The sequence below is a fragment of the Salmo salar genome, chromosome ssa05 (genome assembly GCF_905237065.1).
Source record: "Salmo salar chromosome ssa05, Ssal_v3.1, whole genome shotgun sequence".
NCBI classification, from domain to species: Eukaryota; Metazoa; Chordata; class Actinopteri; order Salmoniformes; family Salmonidae; genus Salmo; species Salmo salar.
In genome coordinates this window covers 23185377-23207088 of record NC_059446.1, presented here as the reverse complement: position 1 = coordinate 23207088, position 21712 = coordinate 23185377, and the positions used below count along the sequence as shown (strand labels likewise).

At 43.0% G+C, this 21712-nt stretch overlaps 1 protein-coding gene across 1 annotated transcript in view; it reads left to right on the top strand.

Moving 5' to 3' along the window:
* The window catches only part of glra4a (glycine receptor, alpha 4a), an 81311-nt gene extending 70691 nt beyond the window's left edge, over positions 1-10620 (top strand). Inside the window, exons 6-9 of the mRNA XM_014199085.1 lie at positions 2831-2968; positions 3276-3490; positions 5818-5967; positions 9607-10620. Of these exons, the coding sequence (XP_014054560.1) occupies positions 2831-2968; positions 3276-3490; positions 5818-5967; positions 9607-9903 (800 nt within the window). The 3' untranslated portion in view covers positions 9904-10620. The remainder of the gene's footprint in view (positions 1-2830; positions 2969-3275; positions 3491-5817; positions 5968-9606) is intronic.
* The last annotated feature ends 11092 nt before the right edge of the window (positions 10621-21712 follow it).

Here is a 21712-nt window from a genome sequence, read left to right as displayed (position 1 = left end):
CTAAATGTGTTTTTTACAGGGACAAGGCCCATAAACATCAAAAATACACCAGACCACATCAATACAAAACCATATTCTCTACTAGGTAACCTTGTCAAACACATCCAGACAGTCCAGAGAACATTTCATCACCATTATGAAAACCTTGATATTCTCCTTGCTCGTTAATGAAGGTTGTGTGAATGACTCAGAAGTCAACAGGGGAGAAATACGTGTGTTTTAGTGGTGCCGTTGTTTTCAGTCTGCTGGTAAGGATCGGGGGATAATATCTTGAATAATTGATGTCTTTGTTACTCAGGCCCCAAGGGACCCCAGATGGACATCAGTAGTATTATTCAGATGTGTCAAGTATTCCACGGCAGCCTCAGCTTACTGTCCTTTGTCTGAGGCGAGGCACTTCTAATCAACTCCTGTATGCTGTGCTCTAATGGGGGGGTGCAAAGCAATTACAGTCTCGTCTTGAGTGGTTACGTATGGGTGCTTGGTCGAGTGTGATGTATGTTTGCTTACACTGTAACCTCGCCAAACTGACAGGCTTTGTGGGTCTTCAGCGGCACAAACACGTGTAAGCGAATGCAAGGGCAACCCTGCATCCATTAAGCCATTAGCTCCCGCTGTCGGGGAGGCATGCATCTCACGTTCACCCTTCGCATACAACCTTCAAGCAACCGGTCTGCCACTATGGTGTATGACCTTTATCATGACAAACAGGCGGAGAGGGAGATGTGAACAGAATGGCAGCTGGACTGAGGGACATCACCCTTTATACCCCACACCTCTCTCTCTTTACACCCCAGTCTATCTCTGTCCAACCCTCCATCTCTCCCATTCTCAACTCTATCCCTCTCTCCATATGTCTATCATTTAAGCTTGGGCGGTATACCGTATACCAGGTTATTTGGAAATGACCACGGGATGGTTTTTCAATACCATTTGAAACTTTCTTTTAAGTTTTTCAATACATTGTAGCTACTTTTTAAGTAAATACCTGCAGTCAACTTGTGCAATGCGTTAGGAGTTAAAGCAGGTTATTACATATTATTTTACATTATGAAGCTTATAGTTCACCAGAACAGTTGAGCCAGTCATGTGTAAATAGCACAAAGAGAGAAAGCCAGAGCAGGTGAGTCCAGCTGTGTATTCAGCTGTGTATTGACGGGTCGCGTTTCATATTGAATGTTTTTGGTTTCAATCGAGTGATCAGGGACGTGTAACTATAGATTTCTGTCAGAAATACGTTAGTGCAACACATTCGGCAGAAAATGGGTTAATTTTCATGAACAGAAGTGCAACGCTATTCGGCTGGCAGCCATACAAGGTTTTTGCAAAAATTATGCATGGCCATCATATTTCTAACGTTTATCATGTTTTTCTTGAAGTTCATCTTGCATTTTACCAGAGAAAAGTAGGTTGGCTATACCAAGAAAAGTACCAGAGAAAAGTAGCTACACATCAGTCAAAGCGCTGTCTGCTGATAGAATGCCCGTTCTTGAATTCTCATGAGTGGAGAGGTGCAACTGAAGCACAAAATGTGTGTGAGGCCCAGCAGAAATTACAAAAATAAGCATTTTAGATCTTCTTTACAAAACGCAGAATCAGATTTCTTACGCATATTATCTTTTTTTTTCCTGCATGAAAAATTCAGTCAGAGTGCAGTATAACCGAGGTACAATACAGTATAACTGCAGTTAAAGTGCACTATGCTGCAAATACTTTTTTTTACTACAGTAATTTTGCAGTGTAACTGCAGTTACAGTGCAGTATAACTGCAGTTATAAACTGGGTGGTTCGAGCCCTGAATGCTGATTTGGCTGACAGCCATGGTATATCAGACCGTATACCACAGGTATGAGAGAACATTTATTTTTACTCCTCTAATTACATTGGTAACCAGTTTATAATAGCAATAAGGAACGCTCGGGGGTTTGTGGTATATGGCCAATATATCACGGCTAAGGGCTGTATCAAGGCACTCCGCGTTGCGCATAAGAACATCCCTTAGCCGTGGCACATTGGCCATATACCACACACCCTCGTACCTTATTGCTTAATTATATTGCAGTACACTGCAGTTATTCTGCAATTACTGTGTCCAAAATACCACAGTCGACTGCAGTTACTGCACTTTTTTTGTAAGGGTGGCTAGTTATCTAAGTAAGATACTGAATTAATAAGGTGACGGGGCATCATAATGTCTTAGCTTTCTGCCGTGTCAAAGAAGTCAAAGCCCTTTGGATGAGTTATCTGTACAGCTGCCAATGCTATCTTTTTGATTTCCTTGCATTTTTCTCCTCTGCCTGTCTGCTCCTCTTCGTCTGCACTTTCCACATCTTCTCAGAGCAGAGCAGGCAGGCCCCTTGCCCTAGCGACTCCGGACAGACATTGTGTACACATGCTGCTTCAGAGCAGACAAGCATGGATCAAAACAGTGTTCATTTGCGCAATGTCTCATTCACATTCGCTTGTAAATGTCCAAACTCACCAAAAGTGACATTCGGTAGCTCCTACATATATTTATAACTTTATGAGCTGGATTGCCTGTCTTTGCAATTTGTTATTTTCGTGTGTGTTTGTTAGCATATTTAGCTAGCAGACTCCATGGAAATTCGCTATTACTTGCGCTACTTTTGTTTGCATTCTGGAAATAGATTCCCAATGGTCGTTTTTTTTGCGTTTGTTTGGCACCCCCTTGTGTATTAAGCATGTAATATTGTAAATCCCAGAATGACGATACAAAAATCTGGAAACCGCCCAACCCTTATATCTTTCCCTTTGCACCTCTGTTTCTCAATCTCTCCCACCCCTCCCCCCACTTTCTCGTTCTCTGTAGTTGGGTATACCATGAATGATCTGATCTTCGAGTGGTTGGCCAAGAACCCGGTGCAGGTGGCTGATGATCTGACGCTCCCACAGTTTGTGCTGAAAGATGAGCAGGATCTAGGCTACTGCACCAAGCACTACAACACAGGTGGGACCTTTGGTGTTACTTCACTTCCATTGTTCTTCTGGTAGAAATATAAATGACAGTATAGAGGTTTGGGGATTGAATCCAAGTTTAAGAAAAGTTCAGAGCATAAAGACAGTGCCTTCTGCTCACTTAGTTTAACTGAAAAATATATATATAATTAAGTGCTCAATGGAGTAGCAACAACTTCCTTCTCAACATGGACCAGTGGCAACTTTTCCCACCTACACATTTAAACTACATAAATTATTCTGAATATGCCAGAAAGACTGACACACATACTTGCCATTTCTATTGTTTCCGGTGGCAGGTAAATTCACCTGCATCGAGGTTAAGTTCCACCTGGAGAGACAGATGGGCTATTACCTGATCCAGATGTACATCCCCAGCCTGCTCATTGTCATCCTGTCCTGGGTCTCCTTCTGGATCAACATGGATGCTGCCCCGGCTAGAGTGGGCCTAGGCATCACCACCGTGCTCACTATGACCACCCAGAGCTCCGGGTCCCGTGCCTCTCTACCCAAGGTCAGCAGAGATAACGGTCTAGCAACATCAGGGATGTAGTGCGTTGAGGACAGACGTTCCGCTAGCGGAACGCCTCGCCAATATCCAATGGTAGAGCGTGGCGCGAAATACAAAATCCTCAGAAATGCAATAATTTCAATTTTTCAAACATACGACTATTTTAAAGACAAGACTCTCGTTAATCTAACCACATTGTCCGATTTCAAAAAGGCTTTACAGCGAAAGCAAAACACTGGATTATGTTAGGAGAGTACATAGCCAAAAACAATCACACAGCCATTTTCCAAGCAAGCATATATGTCACATAAACCCAAAACACAGCTAAATGAAGCACTAACCTTTGATGATCTTCATCAGATGACACTCCTAGGACATTATGTTATTCAATACATGCATGTTTTGTTCAATCAAGTTCATATTTATATTAAAAAACACCGCTTTTTACATTAGCATGTGATGTTCAGAACATGCATTCCCACCCAAAACTTCCGGTTAATTTACTAAATTACTCATCATAAACGTTGACAAAATACATAACAATTATTTTAAGCATTATAGATACAGAACTCCTTTATGCAATCGCTATGTCAGATTTTAAAATAGCTTTTTGGCGAAAGCACATTTTGCAATAATCTGAGTACATAGCTCAGCCATCACGGCTAGCTATTTTGACACCCGCCAAGTTCGGGGCTCACTTAACTCAGAATTACTATTAGAAAAATTGTATTACCTCTGCTGATCTTTGTCAGAATGCACTCCCAGGACTGCTACTTCCACAATAAATGTTGTTTTTGTTCCAAATAATCCATAGTTCTGTCCAAATACCTCTGTTTTGTTCGTGCGTTCAGGTCACTATTTGGATAGTGACCTGAACGCACAAACAAAACGAGACAAAAAATTAAAAATGTTCCTTTACCGTACTTGGAAGCATGTCAAACGCTGTTTAAAATCAATTTTAATGGTATTTTTCTCGTAAAAAACCCCCGATAATATTCCAACCGGACAATAGTGTATTCATTCAAAGAGGAAAAGAAAAAACAGCATGGTCGTGGGACCGCGCATATCCAATCTCTCTGTCACCAGGCAGACCACTGACAAACTGAGCTACCTTACTCTGCCCAGAGACAGGAGACGCCTCAATCCGCTTTCTGAAGGCTTTAGAGAGCCAATGGAAGCCTTAGAAAGTGCTACGTAACATCTCAGATACTGTAGTTTCGATAGAGAACCAAAAGAAGAACTACAAATTCTCACAGGCCACTTCCTGCTTGGAATCTTCTCCGGTTTTTGCCTGCCATATGAGTTCTGTTATACTCAGACACCATTCAAACAGTTTTAGAAACTTCAGTGTTTTCTATCCAAATCTACTAATTATATGCATATTCTCATTTCTGGGAAAGAGTAGTAACCAGTTTAAATCGGGTACGTTTTTTTCATCCGACTGTGAAAATACTGCCCCCTATCCCAAACAGGTTAAAAAGTAAGGCAAGTAAGTGGGATGATGGATGGCGAGTATAGTAAGTGCTAGCAGTGCTAAGGCGCGTAAACACTATACACCAGATGCGTCGCTGTCAATGCAGAGCTTGTAGGAACCACTAGATTTGGTGGCTATGTATCTGAATCTTTCAAATTGTTTCAGTTCAATCAAATGACTCCTCTCCCAATGCTGATTGGCTATTTCAGATGTCACTTTAGCAGGCTGGTTCAAAGTAGACCATGCCAATTTTCGAGGTATGAAGCTAAGATCAATCTGATGTTACACCTGGTTATCATCACCTGACAGATCAACAGAACGCAATGTAACAGTCCAGTTCATAACCAATACTTCCAGCATCTGCAATGCTTGCCATGACGCACATGTGGCAGTACCTGGATAAGTAACTGCTGCCTCACGCTAGGCCTCTAGGTTCGACGGGTTAAGAAAATATCACAATAGCTAGGTTAGACTGGATAAGGAAATATCACAATAGCTAGGTTAGACTGGATAAGCACATATCACAATAACTAGGCCATGTCTAGACAGGTAGCCGGCAGACTATTGAATTTCCAATTTGAGTTGGACCTGTTTTGACCTTGGCGTGTTCATGAATAGAGCGGAGTTGACTTTCCCTGGGTCTTACTCTGACCTCTCAAGGATGATGTCTGCCTGTATCTTATTGACTCCCATTGGAATTCTGAGCCATTCTGAGGACATGGCTCCTTAGTCTGCCTGGTTGAGGGATGGGTTGAAAGTCCTTGCACCACACCGCCGTCATTATGCACACCAACACCTCAATTGATTGGCTATTGATGACCCGGTGACCTTGTGTGTTCCTTCCCTGCGTCTCCAGGTGTCCTACGTGAAGGCCATTGACATCTGGATGGCCGTGTGCTTGCTGTTCGTGTTCGCCGCACTGCTCGAGTACGCAGCAGTCAACTTTGTCTCACGGCAACACAAGGAGTTCATCAGACTGAGGAAGAAGCAGCGGCGGCAGAGAATAGTGAGTGTAAACCACCCCACACACACACACACCTGTCATCTCCTATCACACTGACTTTTGCCCCATGTTATGGTGCGCCTATGTTTATTCAGAAACTGACAACGGCAACAAACTACAGCTGGCCGTCACATTACATGAGAAAGATCAGCTCATTTCAGGCTCAGCTCATTTCCATGGTGAGCACTAACTTGCATAGAGGTTTGTGTGCTCCCTGCTCCCCCCGGCACACCATTCCCCTGCTGGGTTAACAGGCTGTTTTCCAGCCTCACATCACTGGAACTCTGGGAAAGTAATACAGGGGGTTTTAAAGGATGAACAAGAGCTTACGACTTAAATTGCTGATCTGAAGTATTACTTTCCAGGCAAACAACCTATCCACCATGTACCCACTTGTAGAGAGTGTAGAGCGGTAGTGCTACTGAGAGCATATGATCAAATGGAAGACCCTTTAGCGAAACAGAATTAAATCTCAAGAGCAGAGACAAGAGTCCGAAAGAATCACATTAAGCTGTGCTCCAAAATGGCTGGGCTGCTTTCCCAGACTTGTAGTAAAGCTTCCACTGTCCAGGGCAGACAAATCCCACAGATTTAATGAACCGTCTACTGGACCCAAATCAATAACAGGGGAGAAAATGATTGTCCATGAGAGCAAGAAGTAACTCCTCCCATAGCGGCTATATCGGTCCGCTAACACAGGACTAGTAAAGGGCCAGTACATTACTTTTGTGAGGAAATATTAATATTGTTTTTTAATTCCTATTTTTCAGGGGGTCCTTCAGCACCCCTACTTCCCTATGACTCCTCCTCTCCACATCAGTTGGGCAATTACTCCTGTCGTGAAATTTGGCTTCTGAATTATCCATCTAGGGTGGTATTGAAGCAAAGCCTTGGTCTGATGGAGCACACCTAGCTACTGCCACCGACTGACCAGGGTTCATCAATACCTATTGTACCTCCATGGTCTTCAGCTTTGAAAAACCAGAGAGAGCAGTTAGACCCTGAGTCCCAAGCACCCATGTACCTCTACTGTATACACTACAGCTTACATCATACAGGAATTAAAATGTGTTATATTGTAGGGTGTTTGCCGAGCCTACTCTAGTTCCTTCAGGATATTTTCCTCAGCCTCCTGAGCCACAGTAATTCCTTTGGTAACAGCTATGGATGATGAATTGTACTTTCAACGTTTTCCTTGAGCACTTCTGACTTACAGACTAAATAGCATAGCTTGTTTTCTGTTTATTTCCACATTTTATGTCCACTTCTTTTATCACATGTTTTGTCTCAAAGCTAGTGCTTTAGCTGAATTTGGAATGAAGCAGAGAACATTTCCTGCACTCAGCAAAAAGCAGATTAGCATTTCTGTGGAATGAAGTTTGAGGAACTAAGCGAATCTTTCTCTCGGGACCCTTGTAATATAATAAAAGCTGAGCAAATAAGTACACAGTCCAATGTGCAACTGGTTTCTAACTGGTTTTAAAAGAGAGAAAAGCATGGTTTCTGACTGGTATTGAGAGAATAGCATGGTTTCAAATGGCATTATTCCAATCTGTGTACTTGCTCCTTTCCCTACGGAGGCCATGGCCTTGGCCAATCAACCGGGGAGTGTCGAGTCACTGAGGAAAGTGAACGACCTGCATAGCAACAGCACTACCAGCACCAGCTACCACGGGAACCTGAATCAGCACTGCAGCGCCTGTGCCAGGGTAAAACCAACCCGTGTCACGTCTGACCCCAAACCGAATGTCTTCCGCCACTTCTGATCCCCAAACTGAATGTGTTCTGCTCCACCATGTGTCGCCCTAAAACAAGCCCCTTCTCACTCTCCTTCCCCTGGTTTGGCTCCTGACCTTCACTCCGTCCTAATTATAAACATTGATTTGAAGTCCGATGTCTTTCTATGTCTGCGGCTCCAGGTGTGTTCTCTCCCTCGTCTGTCATCACTTTGTGGGGGGGGTTGGGTTTCACATTGCCTTCAGAAAGTATACATACCCCTTGAAATATACTTACCTGTTTGATTTCAAAGTGGCGACAACTACTTGCTGCTCTGACCCCCAAGCCAAAGTCGATAATGTAAAACGTTGGTGTGAATTTCTAGCAGTCGGGTAAAAGGAAAGTCACCAGAAGTGCAACTCCATTTTTAACACAAACCTTTCCACATACACTCAGTTTACACTCTGTAGCAGAAACGGACTGGCAATAGGGCAGTTCGGGAAAATGCTCGGTGGGCTGGTCCATCTTTAGGACGCAACGCGGGCGCAGCCCATGCATGGGCATGCAAATGTTATGATTTTTGCTCAGAATGATCACCATTTGGCTAATTGACTGCTGTCCAATTAACCAGACGCTGGCCCAAAATGTACCAACCCAGGGCCGGTTGTGTCAGAAATGCCCTGGCCAATTTCTGGTCCTTGTCCGCCTCTGCTTTGCAGAGTCAGGACACTGCATGCTGTTGATCCCAGTGGTGAGAACGCCACTCCTCTTCAACAAATCACAAAATGTGTACCGAAGATACCTGACTGGGGCCATGAGCACGGGCCAACGATGATGAGTACCTATTATCTTTAGTGAAACGCATCATTAGACCTCAGCACATGATCTACTGTAGTTTAGGTGGAAGTAGAAGAGATAATTAAGTGCAAGAAGATCTCCTCATCCTTCTGTTGTAAGGTGTAATTTGTCATTGTGTAACAGATAAATGGTTAGTTTCTACCAAGTTCACTTACAGCCAAGGAACAAGGCAGGCAAGTCGGAGAGGGAAGCCAATGCTCATTATTGAAGAAAGGAACATGGCGGAGCTGAAGTTGGGCTATAAATGGGGACATATTGGTAACTGCCCTTCACTAAGGGCATCAAGGGTCAGGGAGAGAGACACTCGAGGGGGGGGTCAATTGACTCACTGCTTTCACACTGACTATTAATCACCCAATTTAGATCCTACATCTCCACTTTCCCCCTGCCAAATGGCATCTTTCAAGGTGTCAAAGGACTGTCAGCGTTAAGCTACATGTCTATTAATATTCTCCACAAAGAAAGGGAACAGGGCGTCTCACTCTGCGTGGAAAGGGTGCCATCCATCACATGGTAATGCCCATTGTGAGTTTTTTGTCGGACCCTGACTTTTCACTCAGGCACCTTGAGAGATCCATTATTTCAGAAATTTAGGGGGAAAAGTGTCCTTAGCCTACAAAGAGAAATGGAGGTAATTTTTGTTATACTGATAATTAAAATTTCCCCTTCGCTTTAATGATGCTGTTCCTCTCCTTCTACCCTCCCTCTGTGTAGAGACACTCCGGAAAGGCAGATGATTGAACAAAAGTGATCTTAGGTCGCTGGCTTGATTAATTAATCAATCAATCAAACAAATGTATTTATAAAGCTCTTTATAAACATCATCTCTCATAAAGAATCCATCACACGAGGCAAAAGTACAACACTAAGCTGGAAATACAGCTCCCTTTAAGTTATATTTTCAGGCATGCTTGATGTTTTTTTGTTTCTTTTTATGTCGTGCCTTCACCCTATAGACCTTTTGCTACGATACACCCCAAATGACTGCGTCTGAGAATTATCCACTGGGAAGAAATATGAGCTGTTGACAGTGTGAAGCCAATCTGTGTTTTCCTTTTGATTCCCCAGGAAGAGGAACTGGCGAGAGACAGCCGTGGGTTTTACTTCCGCGGCTACGGACTGGGTCACTGCCTACAGACCAAGGATGGAACAACTGTGGAGGGGGCAACGGTCTTCACCCCGCCACCCCCAGCGGTGTCTACTGTTTATGATGGTGAAGCGGTCCGCAAGCGCTTCGTGGACCGGGCCAAGCGCATCGACACAATATCCAGGGCCGTCTTCCCTCTGAGCTTCCTCTTCTTCAACATTTTCTACTGGATCACCTACAAAGTGCTGCGACACGAAGACATCCATGCAAACTTGTAATACGCTCTCTGCTCTAATCCCCACAACTTCCTCATTGTTTCATGCTACAGTTTTTCTTCTTTCAACCAAAACTGCCTGCAAGATATACATTAAAAAAGGAGGATGAAGTGTTTGAGGCATATGCTTCATAACCATTGATCCTAAAACTCTGCTCAGGTAGGCCTTCAGGATCTCAGAGCGAGAGCATGTGAGCAGAGAACGAAGTGAAGATATGGATTCAAACTGGTGTTAGATTGCAGTTTGTTTTTTGCGTTCTCTTTTATCTTACTCTTGTTTTGACTGGATTACAACAGATGCTACAGACGCTAGACTAGAGACATAACAATGCTAGTCTTTGAACTTCTGCCTGAACTCTGAAGTCGTGGTCTTTGCCTTTAGCCATATTCCAAAGTGAATATTGATTGTAGCTGGATGGATAATGCTGACTTGAATTTTAACTCAATGCATCTTTGAATGAATGTTTTTAAAAAATAACAATAAAAAGGCTTTTTTTACAACTTTAGATTGCCAAATGAGGGAGGGATTGGGGTCTTTGATATTCTGGATATTTAATGGGGTGGGGATATGTTGTTTTAACTACATATGACGAGATTATATATGTATCACACACAAATGTATAAACTGTAGATAAACAGAGTTGTTCATCGATTGCACACCTCACAAATGTGTATTTCCTTTTGTCTAACATTTGAATAAATGGGATATTCTGCCAGGAAATTGCAATTGCTTTTGCTCCTCTGTCGCTAAATGTATTGTTGGCAGAAGATTGAAATTGCTCACATCACAGAAGTGCAGAGCTGTAATACACAGAAGATTCAAGACTGACTTTTAAAACAGTCAGGAAATTCCCCAACAGATTTACAGCATCATAGACAATTGGTTTCTGTTATAGTCTTCCATTAGTTTCCATTATAAACTGGGTGGTTGGAGTCCTGAATGCTGATTTTGCTGAAAGCCATGGTACAGTATATCAGACAATACCACAGGTATGACAAAAAAATACATTTTTACTGTTCTAATTGCATTGGTAAGCAGTTTATAATAGCAATAAGGCACCTTGGGGGTTTGTGGTATATGGGCAATATACCATGGCTAAGGGCTGTAATCCTAAAACCAGCCCCTTAGCCGTGGTCAATTCGTCATATACTACACCCCCTCAGGCAGTATTACTTAGAGTACAGCAACTGTGGGCCAAATTCCATTAGGCAAGTGCAAGAAGTGTTGCCACTATTTCATGAAATTTTACAACTTTGCCTCCCAGCAAATAGAACATCAGTGAGCATCAACAGTTTTTGAAGGCTTTTCCCCAGGGCATTAATTGTCACTAGCAGAAACATGCATCACCCCTATACTTTTTTCTATTAGAAGCGTCACTGCCAGAATCCTTGAGTGAAACGTATGAAAGCTCCCATTCATTTTCCTGTCCCCAGTGTGGCTATGGACGTGTGGAGACGTGGAAAGAAAGAGGGCATTGCCAGCAAGGGAGGATTAAGGTTTTTTTAATGGGAAATCAGAGGGTGTTTTATCAACTAATGAGTTTAAAAAGGACTTGCTGTTCACTGCTAATGATAATGAATTCAGACCAGCAACTTCAGCTTACTGTCCCTTGTCTGAGGCGAGGCATTCCTAATCAACTCTTGTTTGCTGTGCTCCCATGTGCGGGTGGATGTGGGGGTGTGATCTGTGCCTTTTAGATGTCTATGTTCATGGAAGGTTAAAGGTAGGAGGTTGTGGACACTTGATTGATTGATGCATACGGACAGACCTATTGTCAAAAACCAGCACGTAAACCAATCAGACTGAAAGGGAGTGGGATCTCATTACTTGGGGGATAGTTGCATACAATCTCCATACAATCAGATTTTGAAGGGGCTATTTTTCCCCTCTGATGGAGCTTGTCATTATGATTATGAAATTACGTGTATACTCTTCCACATGCCCACTGCAGAGTTAAACCAAGGTGGCCTAGAAGGCCCATAATAAAACACTGTCCTCACTATGACAAGTTACGGAGAGCTCGATTCCTGTTGTCTCAAATCAAGTTTGATGATGACCCCCTTTTCCAGACATAAATACATGAAAAGAAACATCGGAAATGGGGGAAGGTGAGGCACATTGCCTCAGAGAGTTGAAGGGATTCTGGACATGAGAACGAATATAGTGGGTTGACACATTCGCTTAAACCCTGCATACTCGCCTCTGACAGCTTAAGTAGATTTTTGAAAAGGAAATCTGAGGGCAATAGGCAAATGTCAAAAAGATTGGATTTTGTAGTCAACAGCGAGGGTCTGTCCCCCGTTTTCTTCACAGCGATCACAACCCAAGGGGGAGAGAGTACAACAGGAAAAGTTCCAGAAATGGAGACTGCTGTAATTTACTTTAACAACCATTGCAGCAATAATGTATCCATTTATTTGAATTATGGCTCTGTAACATGAGAAGGCATTGTCTCATTTTGTGGAGAAAAATTGTGCTTTTGTGTCAGTTTAAGAGGCTTTTTTAAATCTGCAATCCATGACTGACACACAAAATAGGCCCTGTGCTTTCTGGCGCATCACTCCCACTACGCTCCATCCTGCTCCCACCTGCTTCATCCCCACCTCCTGAAGGGAACATCTATCCTCAGGGTCTCTTCACTCAGGGAAATGGGGGAAGATTGAGGGGTGGTGGGGCTCTAATGGATTCCAATAAAGTGGAATCTCACGGATGCCCCTGTAAGATGACTCCGCGGACCTTCCTCTTGACAAGCAACCGGGTTTCATAAGCTAACTGTCATTACGCACTTAATCCCCGGGAACATGAGGACTTTTACAAACACCGCGCTCGCTCTCTTGCACTCTCTGTGAGAGTAGCATGATTGATCTTGGCGAGGTGGCCCCCAGGTTTTCTCCTGATGGGCATCATAGGTAAAGGCGGAACCACAGAGCCCTCTAACGGTCTAATCAATAAACACATTTTCCATCGGAATGATGGCTTCAAATGAGAATATGAAATATTTATTCACTCACTCGACCGTAAAAGCCACTTGACGATGCCGCGTCATTCCCAACAGGTGACATCAGTCGACTTCGATGACTTCTGTAGCGAGGCATGTTTTTGTGTCTAAGAAAGGGAATTTGGCCCAACCAGGCACTGGAGAAAAGGATATGGTCTGTGTGTTTGTTCCATTTCTTTATGGCAGGCTTTATCATTTTCTGGTTGTCCATGAGCATTCAACAACACAGGTGAACAGAGGACAGACGTGTTGGTTTGATGGATGCGTTGGTCCGCTATGTCAAGGGCATGTCCTTGCCTCCCCCTTGGGGATAATCAACATGCTTTTGCCACTTCCTCGGAATAGCATGTCAATGGAAGCCACAGGTAAAAACTGATGTGTAAGCCACCACAGAGCATCCTAGGACTGTTGTAATCAATACTGTTGTCCTTTTGGATGAAAGCCTTTTCTGTTTTTCAGTACCATTTCTCACTCACAAGCACAGAAACACATGAATATAATAATAATTGATTACATTTGTAAAGCACTTTTCTCAAAGTGCATAAAATAACAAATAAAAACCAAATAGAATGATTGTTGACACAACTAGACAGGGGAACTGACACCAAGGAACCCAGCTGACGCTACAAGGGACAAGGACACCAAGGAACCCAGCTGACGCTACAAGGGACAAGGACACCAAGGAACCCAGCTGACGCTACAAGGGACAAGGACACCAAGGAACCCAGCTGACGCTACAAGGGACAAGGACACCAAGGAACCCAGCTGACGCTACAAGGGACAAGGACACCAAGGAACCCAGCTGACGCTACAAGGGACAAGGACACCAAGGAACCCAGCTGACGCCACAAGGGACAAGGACACCAAGGAACACAGCTATCAACAGCAAATATGCACTTATCGAACTACTACCTTCCTCAGACTCGTACACTATAAAATATGATAGAGTGTTTGTACAGAGGGAATTGCTCCAAGCAGGGTTTTTAATGCAGACCTTGAAAATGTCACCAGGCACTTCAAATATAGATATCCGTGCATGGTGAATATACCTTTCATATGTGGTCGCTTCAATAGCTCCCTTTACGTAGGGGCCAGGAGAGAGGAGTGATCCTATTTAGCCGTTCCTCTCCCTTAGAATTCCCCTGACAACCTTATAAAGGCTCATGTCAATGTCTGTTTCCCCCACAACGTCACATCTACATTAAACAAAATACTCGGGACTCTCTTGCACGGTGCAGAGAAACACGGCGCAAACACACAATCCTCTGCACACCAACACAACTAAAAAAGCACCATCAATACCACTGGCCCAGAAAAGCCAAGGTGCACCACAATTAACCAGCTAGAGATTCTACATCAGCTGTAATCACATAAAAGGAGACACGTCCATACACAAACATGATTCATTTTTTATTTTCTCATTTCTGTTGTCTGAGGTGCAAGTAAGCCTGTTAAGTCCACTGGGAGCAACAGCAGAGATGCCACAACACACAACCATTACAGAGACAGAAACTCAATTTCGAGACTCTGTTTACTGAAAATCTGGAGGAAACCTGCAGTATACAGAGGAAACCATTTCCCCGGTATCCTGCAGCTCATCTGTCAATCTCAAAACCAAGGTTAAAAGCCCCCATAATTGATGGTGCCTTAAGGTCACAGAGAGATAATATTTGTAACTAGATAATATTTGTAACCAGGCTCCCTGTCTCTGTGGCAGAGGTTTCAAACCTTCCGCTAGATTTACGGCTGAAGCCCTTCTGAACACCCCCCCTCCCCCACCTTTCCGAGTGAGAAGACAAGGATACAGTCCAGTGTGTGATCAGTCCTCCGAGTGAGAAGACAAGGATACAGTCAGTGTGTGATCAGTCCTCCGAGTGAGAAGACAAGGATACAGTGAGTGTGTGATCAGTCCTCCGAGTGACAGGACAAGGATACAGTCCAGAGTGTGACGAGTCCTCCGAGTGGGAAGGAAATCCATTTAAAAAAGCATTTAGGTGCTCACTGTTCTGCACACTTAGCTATAGCAGCCTACATAGAAAATCCATACGATTTCCTTTTCACTAATCCCCCTCACTGCTTCTGCATTTCTTTAATTCAGTAATCTGAGAGAAATTCATTTTCAGCCTACAGTGGGGGAAAAAAGTATTTGATCCCCTGCTGATTTTGTATGTTTGCCCACTGATAAAGAAAGGATCAGTCTATAATTTTAATGGTAGGTTTATTTGAACAGTGAGAGACAGAATAACAACAAAAATATTCAGAAAAACGCATGTCAAAAATTTTATAAATTGATTTGCATTTTAATGAAGGAAATAAGTATTTGACCCCCTCTCAATCAGAAAGATTTCTAGCTCCCAGGTGTCTTTTATACAAGTAACGAGCTGAGATTAGGAGCACACGCTTAAAGGGAGTGCTCCTAACCTCAGCTTGTTACCTGTAAAAAAGACATATGTCCACAGAAGCAATCAATCAATCAGATTCCAAACTCTCCACCATGGCCGAGACCAAAGAGCTCTCCAAGGATAACAGGGACAAGATTGTAGACCTACACAAGGCTGGAATGGGCTACAAGACCATCGCCAAGAAGCTTGGTGAGAAGGTGACAACATTTGGTGCGATTATTTGCAAATGGAAGAAACACAAAAGAACTGTCAATATCCCTCGGCCTGGGGCTCCATGCAAGATCTCACCTCGTGGGGTTGCAATGATCATGAGAATGGTGGGGAATCAGCCCAGAACTACACGGGAGGATCTTGTCAATGATCTCAAGGCAGCTGGGACCATTGTCACCAAGAAAACAATTGGTAACACACTACGCCGTGAAGGACTGAAATCCTGCAGCGCCCACAAGGTCCCCCTGCTCAAGAATACATATACATGCCCGTCTGAAGTTTGCCAATGAACATCTGAATGATTCAGAGGACAACTGATGAAAGTGTTGTGGTCAGATGAGACCAAAATGGAGCTCTTTGGCATCAACTCAACTCGCTGTGTTTGAGGAGAAGGAATGCTACCTATGACCCCAAGAACACCATCTCCACCCTCAAACATGGAGGTGGAAACATTATGCTTTGGGGGTGTTTTTCTGCTAAGGGGACAGGACAACTTCACCACATCATTTGACGGGGCCATGTACTGTCAAATCTTGGATGAGAACCTCCTTCCCTTAGCCAGGGCATTGAAAATGGGTCATGGATGGGTATTCCAGCATGACAATGACCCAAAACACACGACCAAGGTAACAAAGGAGTGGCTCAAGAAGAAGCACATTAAGGTCCTAGAGTGGCCTAGCCAGTCTCCAGACCTTAATCCCATAGAAAATATGTGGAGGGAGCTGAAGGTTCAAGTTGCCAAACGTCAGCCTCGAAACCTTAATGACTTGGAGAAGATCTGCAAAGAGGAGTGGGACATAATCCCTCCTGAGATGTGTGCAAACCTGGTGGCCAACTACAAGAAACGTCTGACCTCTGTGATTGCCAACAAGGGTTTTGCCACCAAGTACTAAGTCATGTTTTGCAGAGGGGTCAAATACTTATTTCCCTCATTAAAATGGAAACCATTTTATAACATTTTTGACATGCGTTTTTCTGGATTTTTTTGTTGTTATTCTGTCTCTCACTGTTCATATAAACCTACCATTAAAATTATAGACTGATCATTTCTTTGTAAGTGGGCAAACGTACAAAATCAGCAGGGGATCAAATACTTTTTTCCCCCCACTGTATATGCTTCATGGTTTATATGGAATGTTTACGGGCATGTGTTCCCACTACCCTTCTCCTCTTTATGTGAGAACATGACAGAAAGAGAAATAGCACTTTGGCAAATCCTTCAGTGTTGTGGAAAAGAATCACCGAAATGACTGCCAAGCCTCCTAACCAAATCTTTTCACTTGCATGATTAAAGTCAAGGAGAGCAGTCTAGTCACATAGACTAGATGTAACATAGTAAGCTTAAATCCGTGACACTGAAATGAGTATGATATGTTACGTTTGGTATGGTTACATAAGACTGATGGTTACTTAAGGCAAAAACAAAAATAGGGTGGTTGGTCGGTCGGTCGGTGTGGATGGGTGGGTGGGCGTATAGTGTGAACCCAAAGGTAGCAAGTTCGAATCTCATCACGGATAACTTTAGCATTTTTTCCAATTTACAACTACTTACTTATTTTTAGCTACTTTGCAACTACTTATCAGGCTAGCTATTCTTTCCCCTAACCATAACTTTAACCTAACTCCTAAATGTAAAACATTTTATATTTACATTTTAGTCATTTAGCAGATGCTCACCTAGCTAGAATTCGTAACATATCAAACATTTTGCAAATTCGTAACATATAGTATGTTTTGCAAATTCGTAACATATTGTACTTTTTGCAAATTCGTAACATAAGATTTTGAACATTCGTAACATATTGTTATTTGTAACATATCATATGAAATGGATGATGGACATCCACAAATTAATACATACTACTGTATATGAAACGTAACATTACAATATTAACCTCTTACATCTAGACGTTCCGCTAGCGGAACACCTGCTCCAATATCCAATGATAGGCGTGGCGCGAATTACAAATTCCTCAAAAATACAAAAACTTCAATTTTTCAAACATATGACTATTTCACAGCATTTTAAAGACAAGACTCTCCTTTATCTAACCACACTGTCCGATTTCAAAAAGGCTTTACAGCGAAAGCAAAACATTAGATTATGTCAGCAGAGTACCAAGCCAGAAATAATCAGACACCCATTTTTCAAGCTAGCATATAATGTCACAAAAACCCAGAAGACAGCTAAATGCAGCACTAACCTTTGATGATCTTCATCAGATGACACACCTAGGACATTATGTTATAGAATACATGCATGTTTTGTTCAATCAAGTTCATATTTATATCAAAAAACAGCTTTTTACATTAGCATGTGACGTTCAGAACTAGATTCCGGAGGAATTTGCTAACAATTTACTAAATTCCTCACGATAAACGTTCACAAAACGCATAACAATTATTTTAAGAATTATAGATACAGAACTCCTCTATGCACTCGATATGTCCGATTTTAAAATAGCTTTTTGGTGAAAGCACATTTTGCAATATTCTAAGTACATAGCCCGGCATCACAGGGCTAGCTATTTAGACACCCGGCAAGTTTAGCACTCACCAATATCAGATTTACTATTATAAAAGTTTGATTACCTTTTGTTGTCTTCGTCAGAATGCACTCCCAGGACTGCTACTTCAATAACAAATGTTGGTTTGGTCCAAAATAATCCATCGTTATATCCAAATTGTGGCGTTTTGTTCGTGCGTTCCAGACACTATCTGAAAGGGTAAATAAGGGTCGTGCGCATGGCGCAATTCGTGACCAAAAAAATCTAAATATTCCATTACCGTACTTCGAAGCATGTCAACCGCTGTTTAAAATCCATTTTTATGCCATTTTTCTCGTAAAAAAGCGATAATATTCCGACCGGGAATGTCCATTTAGCTAAACAGAGGAAAGTAAACAAAGCTTTCGGTCGACGCGGGCACGAGCCTGAGTCTCACAGTACTGTAACCAGCCACTACCCAAACGCGCTACTTTTTTTCAGCCAGAGCCTGCAAAGCCACGATTCAGCTTTTTACCGCCTTCTGAGACCCTATGGCAGCCGTAGGAAGTGTCACGGGACAGCTAAGATCCTCACTCTTCAATAAACAGAGACAAGAAGAACGACACCTTGTCAGACAGGCCACTTCCTGCATGAAATCTTCTCAGATTTTTGCCTGCCATATGAGTTCTGTTATACTCACAGACACCATTCAAACAGTTTTAGAAACTTTGGAGTGTTTTCTATCCAAAACCAATAATTATATGCATATTCTAGTTACTGGGCAGGAGTAGTAACCAAATTAAATCGGGTAGGTTTTTTATCCAGCCGTGAAAATACTGCCCCCTAGCCATAACAGGTTAAACACACCTGAATGACCAGCTATGGCCAATTTATTTCATAGGTGGGTGATTCCATGCCAGCATAGGCGGGAAATATTGTTGGAATGTTCTGGCAGTTCTCACATAGAAACTTTATTGGGAGGAAGGATGTTTGGCATGCTTTTTACATTTGTATCACAAACCATTTTTGAGAAGATCATGATGAAAGTGACCCTTTTATGCCCTTTTTAGACATATACAGTTGAAGTCGGAAGTTTACATACACCTTAGCCAAAGACATTTAAACTCGGTTTTTCACAAATCCTGACATTTAATCCTAGTAAAAATTCCCTGTCTTAGGTCAGATAGGATCACCACTTTATTTTAAGAATGTGAAATGTCAGAATAATAATAGACAGAAAGATTTATTTCAGCTTTTATTTCTTTCATCACATTCCCAGTGGGTCAGAAGTTTACATACACTCAATTAGTATTTGATAGCATTGCCTTTAAATTGTTTCACTTTGGTCAAACGTGTCGGGTAGCCTTCCACAATAAGTTGGGTGAATTTTGGCCCATTCCTCCTGACAGAGCTGGTGTAACTGAGTCAAGTTTGTAGGCTTCTTTGCTCGCACAAACTTTTTCAGTTCTGCCCACAAATTTTCTATGGGATTGAGGTCAGGGCTTTGTGATGGCCACTCCAAAACTTTGACTTTGTTGTCCTTAAGCCATTTTGCCTGAGGTCTTGACTGATTTCTTTTGATTTTCCCATGATGTCAAGCAAAGAGGCACTGAGTTTGAAGGTAGGCCTTGAAATACATCCATAGGTACACCTCCAATTGACTCAAATTATGTCAATTAGCCTATCAGAAGCTTCTAAAGCCACGACATCATTTTCTGGAATTTTACAAGCTGTTTAAAGGCACAGTCAACTTAGTGTATGTAAACTTCTGACCCACTGGAATTGTGATACAGTGAATGATAAGTGAAATAATCTGTACATAAACAATTATGTTTAGATGTCCTAACCGACTTGCCAAAACTATAGTTTGTTAACAAGACATTTTTGGAGTGGTTGAAAAACAAGTTTTAATGACTCCAACCTAAGTGTATGTACATTTCTGACTTCAACTGCCTGCTGTAAGACCTTATGATCCATGACAATCCGTGAACAATCTGAGATACCAAAAACATTTTACGCCTTCGCTGGTGTGGAATCGCCCAGGTCACAAAGTACAACAGCATGCAATATCAGGACTTTAATTTCTTCATCTCACCTCAAACTCAATTAGATTCACAGCAGATCTCCCCTCTCTCCAAACTTCCCTCCCATGGATCTGAAAAGAGCAGATGTGTAACAAACTGATACAATATTAAAAAAGAGAGAAAGAACCTCTCTTTTGTAATAACACATCTCTGGAGGTCTATCCACGCTGACCCGTGCAGTCACAAAACGGACCGTCTCTCTGGAATCCCTCCCTCCCCTCCTCCTTCCCTCAACCGCATCGCCTTTTGGTTAATTCCCTCTCTCCTCTCAGTCTCTCCATCTGTCTAGGCGCTATATTATTAACTGAGCTGATTTAAGCAGCCTGCAGGTAGGAGGCTAGACCTGGGGACTTTGACAGCTTTGAAGGGAGGGGAAGAGATAGGCAGGTACGGTGCATATGCTGCTGCCTCTGCCTGACTGTCTCTCTACAGTGTCTCCAACTCAGCTCTCATCCACCTCCACTCTTAGGTCTAACCCCTATCTCCAAGAGGATTTCTTCTCCTCCCCCCTGTTTTTTCTGCCCATCTGAAATCACTCACACTGGTGTAAATGCCCAGGAGAACGGGCGAGTGAGACAGCCCCGCACCGGTTTCCACCACACTCTGACACTGATTCAGTGCTGTAGGTTTGGCCCGGGAGAGAGACAAGAGAACAGGGGAAATAATTATTTCCCTCCCTGGGAGGTGTGTGTGTGTGTGTGCGTGCGTGAGTGAGTGAGTGAGTGAGTGAGTGAGTGAGTGAGTGAGTGAGTGAGTGAGTGAGTGAGTGAGTGAGTGAGTGAGTGAGTGAGTGAGTGAGTGAGTGAGTGAGTGAGTGAGTGAGTGTTCCTGAAGCTCAGACACACATCGGAGGGTTAAGGTAACACAGCTAAACGCCTCCTTGCCTCCCCGCAGAGGAAATATGGAGGAAAGCCACTTACCCCCCTTCCGCTTGCTCCCCTGTCAATACCACGCCACTCAAGGAATTACTGTACACTTGGAAACCAAAAAGGGCACGTTTCACTCTAAACCACCCAGCCAGCCTTCTTGAGTTTATATGCCCACTGTACACCTCCCACTCAGTGAATGAGGCCCGTCACATGCTCTCTGTGAATAAAAGAGCTTGGCCTCCCGCTATTCTGAGTGTGTAGCCAGGAGACGTTTCTGTGGGAACAGGGACGTATTCAATAAAGGCACGCATCAGAAAACGTTCTAAAATGTTTTGTAACAGAAGCATTTGTAATTGGACAGGTCCGGGTCCTGGTAAGTCCCTGTGTGTTTCAGTCAGTTTTCCTCTGTTTGGTGCATAATGAACACAGCCAAGGTGTCATCCCTGTGGCCTGGACCTCACCAGGGCTACAACGGCAGAGGTCTGTAATGAATCAAAAGGTAACTTCCTCCATGCTAATTAGCGAGGGGGTAGGGTGGGGAGGTAAAGTCCCTCTGCTAAATATCATGTGGATCCCTGCGAATGCCACACTGCATTATAATGAGCGTCTTAAGGTTAGCCTGTCCGTTCTCGTCATCCTCATGCTTGTTTCCAAGGACAGGTGATAGGCGAGGCAATAGGGAAGAGGATCCTCTCACACTGGGTTTAGTCTCAGGGTATTTCTTTACTCTTTGCCGCATTTTATATTTATTCATTTTATTTTA